The 2,528-nt window shown below is 54.5% G+C and overlaps 1 protein-coding gene across 1 annotated transcript; it reads right to left on the bottom strand.

The window, feature by feature from the left end:
• Positions 1–4: 4 nt before the first annotated feature.
• On the bottom strand, positions 5–2,202 carry NPFFR1 (neuropeptide FF receptor 1; the record flags this gene model as incomplete). Its single annotated transcript, XM_010152113.1, has 3 exons — positions 1,913–2,202; positions 977–1,076; positions 5–632 (listed from the first exon to the last, which is right to left on the bottom strand). Coding segments are annotated over exons 1-3 (918 nt in total), but the record flags the coding sequence as incomplete, so codon positions are not given.
• Positions 2,203–2,528: the final 326 nt, after the last annotated feature.

Here is a 2,528-nt window from a genome sequence, read left to right as displayed (position 1 = left end):
GGCGTGAGCAGAAGGGGGCCCTGAAGGCCTCCTGGAAGCCCCGTCGGAAGTTCTCATTGAAGTAGCCGTAGATGATGGGGTTGGCGCTGCTGTTGAAGAAGGCCAACCAGTGGGCAAAGGGGAAGACATAGACGGCGACCAGGCGGAGCTGGCCCTCGCTCAGCCGCCCGTAGTCCGTCAGCAGCATCAGCGTCCAGAGGGGCAGCCAGGAGAGGCTGAAGAACAGGGCCACGATGATGAGCATGTTGATGACCTTGGCCTTCCTCCGGGAGACCTTCCTCCCCTCCAGCTCCTCTTGGCCATGGGCAGGCGCTGCCGACTTGAAGAGCTTGAAGGCGATACGGGCGTACATGACTACAATGAGGGCGAGGGGAGCCACGTAGATGTGGGAGAAGAGGACGGCGGTGTAGATCCTCCTCATCCCCGTCTCGGGCCAAGCCTCCCAACAGGAGTAGAGGGGATAGGAATTGTTGTAGGTGTCCACCATGAAGTGGTGCTCCTCCCTGGTTACGGTCAGGGTGATGGCGGCGGGGCACATGATGAGCAGGGCCAGCACCCAGATGATGGCAATGGTCACCAGGGCTTTCCTCAGTGTCAGTTTCTGCCGGAAAGGGTGGACGATGCAGCGAAACCTGTGGGAGGGCAGACGGTGGTGACTTTGGGCACCTGATGGGATGTCCCTGGGGAAGGAGGGTGGCTGGGACACGGGGCTGGGAAGGGAGGGTGGATTGCTCTTTACGTATGGCTTTTGGTGGCAGAAATAGGTTGGGATCTCTCCAACTCTGGAGTTTTCATCCCAAGGTGGAGAAGGACACCTTGCCAGGATGTCCCAGGGACAGCCCTGTGGTCCTCCTAGAGAGCTGGGACACGCTCCTGACATCCCCATGAGCTTTCCCATGGTGGAAGCAGCATGGGACACCTGAACACGCTGGGGGTGCCTCGGTCCCCCTGTCCCCACATACCCACGCCAACGTACCTCTCCACGGCGATGGCCACCAGCGTGAAAACGGAGGCGGAGACGGACATGCCCTGCACCAGGCCGCTCATTTTGCACATGGTGTTGTCAAAGGGCCAACCTGCGAGGGGACATCCATCGTGAAGGTTGTAGGCGCCTTTGGCTTGGCTGGTTTCATCAGCTGCTCCCTCTAGATGTCCCCATCCACCCTGTTCTTGGTGGGGGATGCTAAATCCTGCTCCTAAGTGGGGGATGCATTTTTGGCTCAGAGATGGCCTTTAGCAGTACAGATGCTTGGAGAAAACCCCCAAAATTGGTAAAAGAGATGCATATTACCCTTCTTAGAAACTCAAGGAACACGGTGGTTGTCATTTCTACTACCCTTACGTAGGGCTTGAGCTGTTGTCACGGGGACCGTCCTTGGGATCCTCAATCAGAAGGGCTTTCATCTTCTTTCTTGACCTCAATGCTAAGGTGTTGGCAGTAACTATGTGAAACCCATGATCAATAAATACAGACTCTGCCCCATGCCCTGGCTACCGCTGTAGATAAACTCTGCCAATGGTGCCAGTGTCGGCTTTTATCTTTGGAGAGCAGAGCTGAGCCAGCACAGGAGAACATCCATGCAAGAAGAGAAGGACATTTTTCAGTGGTGCTTGATGAAGAACGGCTGAACTTTAAACAAACACATAAATGCAGTGATAAGGTCATTGTCATTTTGCCAAAAATGTCCGAAACCTCAGAAAAAGAAGGACTTTTTCCTCCTAAAATAAAGGCTCTAAATGAAACGATACCTTTCACCAGATGTTGTTGGGTGGCCACCACCTGCCCTCCTCATCCTCAACAAATAATCACCCAGGGGGTAGCCTCACGTGTGGTGGGGGCAGAAGGTGGGTGATGTCCCCCACCACTTTCTCTCCCCACCCTCGCGTCTCGCCCCTCCGCTGCCCCGCTCACCCGTGATGAGGTTGTCCACCAAGGTGGTGGGCATGCAGAAGATGCCCACCAGCAGGTCGCTGATGGCCAGGTTGAGGATGAACATGTTGGTGACCGTCCGCATCTGGCGGTTCTTCACCACGATAAAGCACACCAGGATGTTGCCGATCATGCACATGAGGAAGATGAAGGTGTAGGCCAGGATGAACATGGCGGCCACGGGGCAGGAGTGCTGGTAGTAGGCCAAGAAGGTGTAGTTCTCCCTCAGGAGGTGGCTCTCGCTTGCGGTTGAGTTGGGCCAGCTGCCGTTGGGAGGGCCTGAGAAGGGAAAGCAGGAAAATGAAGCTGAGAGAGGATAAAAGGAATTAAGGGAATAAATCGTTAATGCCCTCAGAGGTGGGTTTTCATATTTATACCAGCGCCCAGCCTGGCTGGGACGTGTCCTGCCGGGATCATCTCAGTGCCCCAAAAAGTCTCCTCCTCCTTGGGTTACACGTCCCAAGGAGCCGCAGCACCTCGGCTGAATTATTATTTTATATCATTATTATTCCTATCACTATTTTGATGAGGAATTAAAGCAGTCCATCCTCTTCTCATGGGATTTTTTTTAGGGATGATTGAAGGAAGAAAAACCCGG

Source organism: Eurypyga helias, unplaced genomic scaffold, assembly GCF_000690775.1.
Source record: "Eurypyga helias isolate BGI_N326 unplaced genomic scaffold, ASM69077v1 Scaffold51495, whole genome shotgun sequence".
Taxonomy (NCBI): Eukaryota; Metazoa; Chordata; class Aves; order Eurypygiformes; family Eurypygidae; genus Eurypyga; species Eurypyga helias.
The sequence above is the reverse complement of the archived record's forward strand: the minus strand, read 5'-3'. Positions and strand labels throughout refer to the sequence as shown.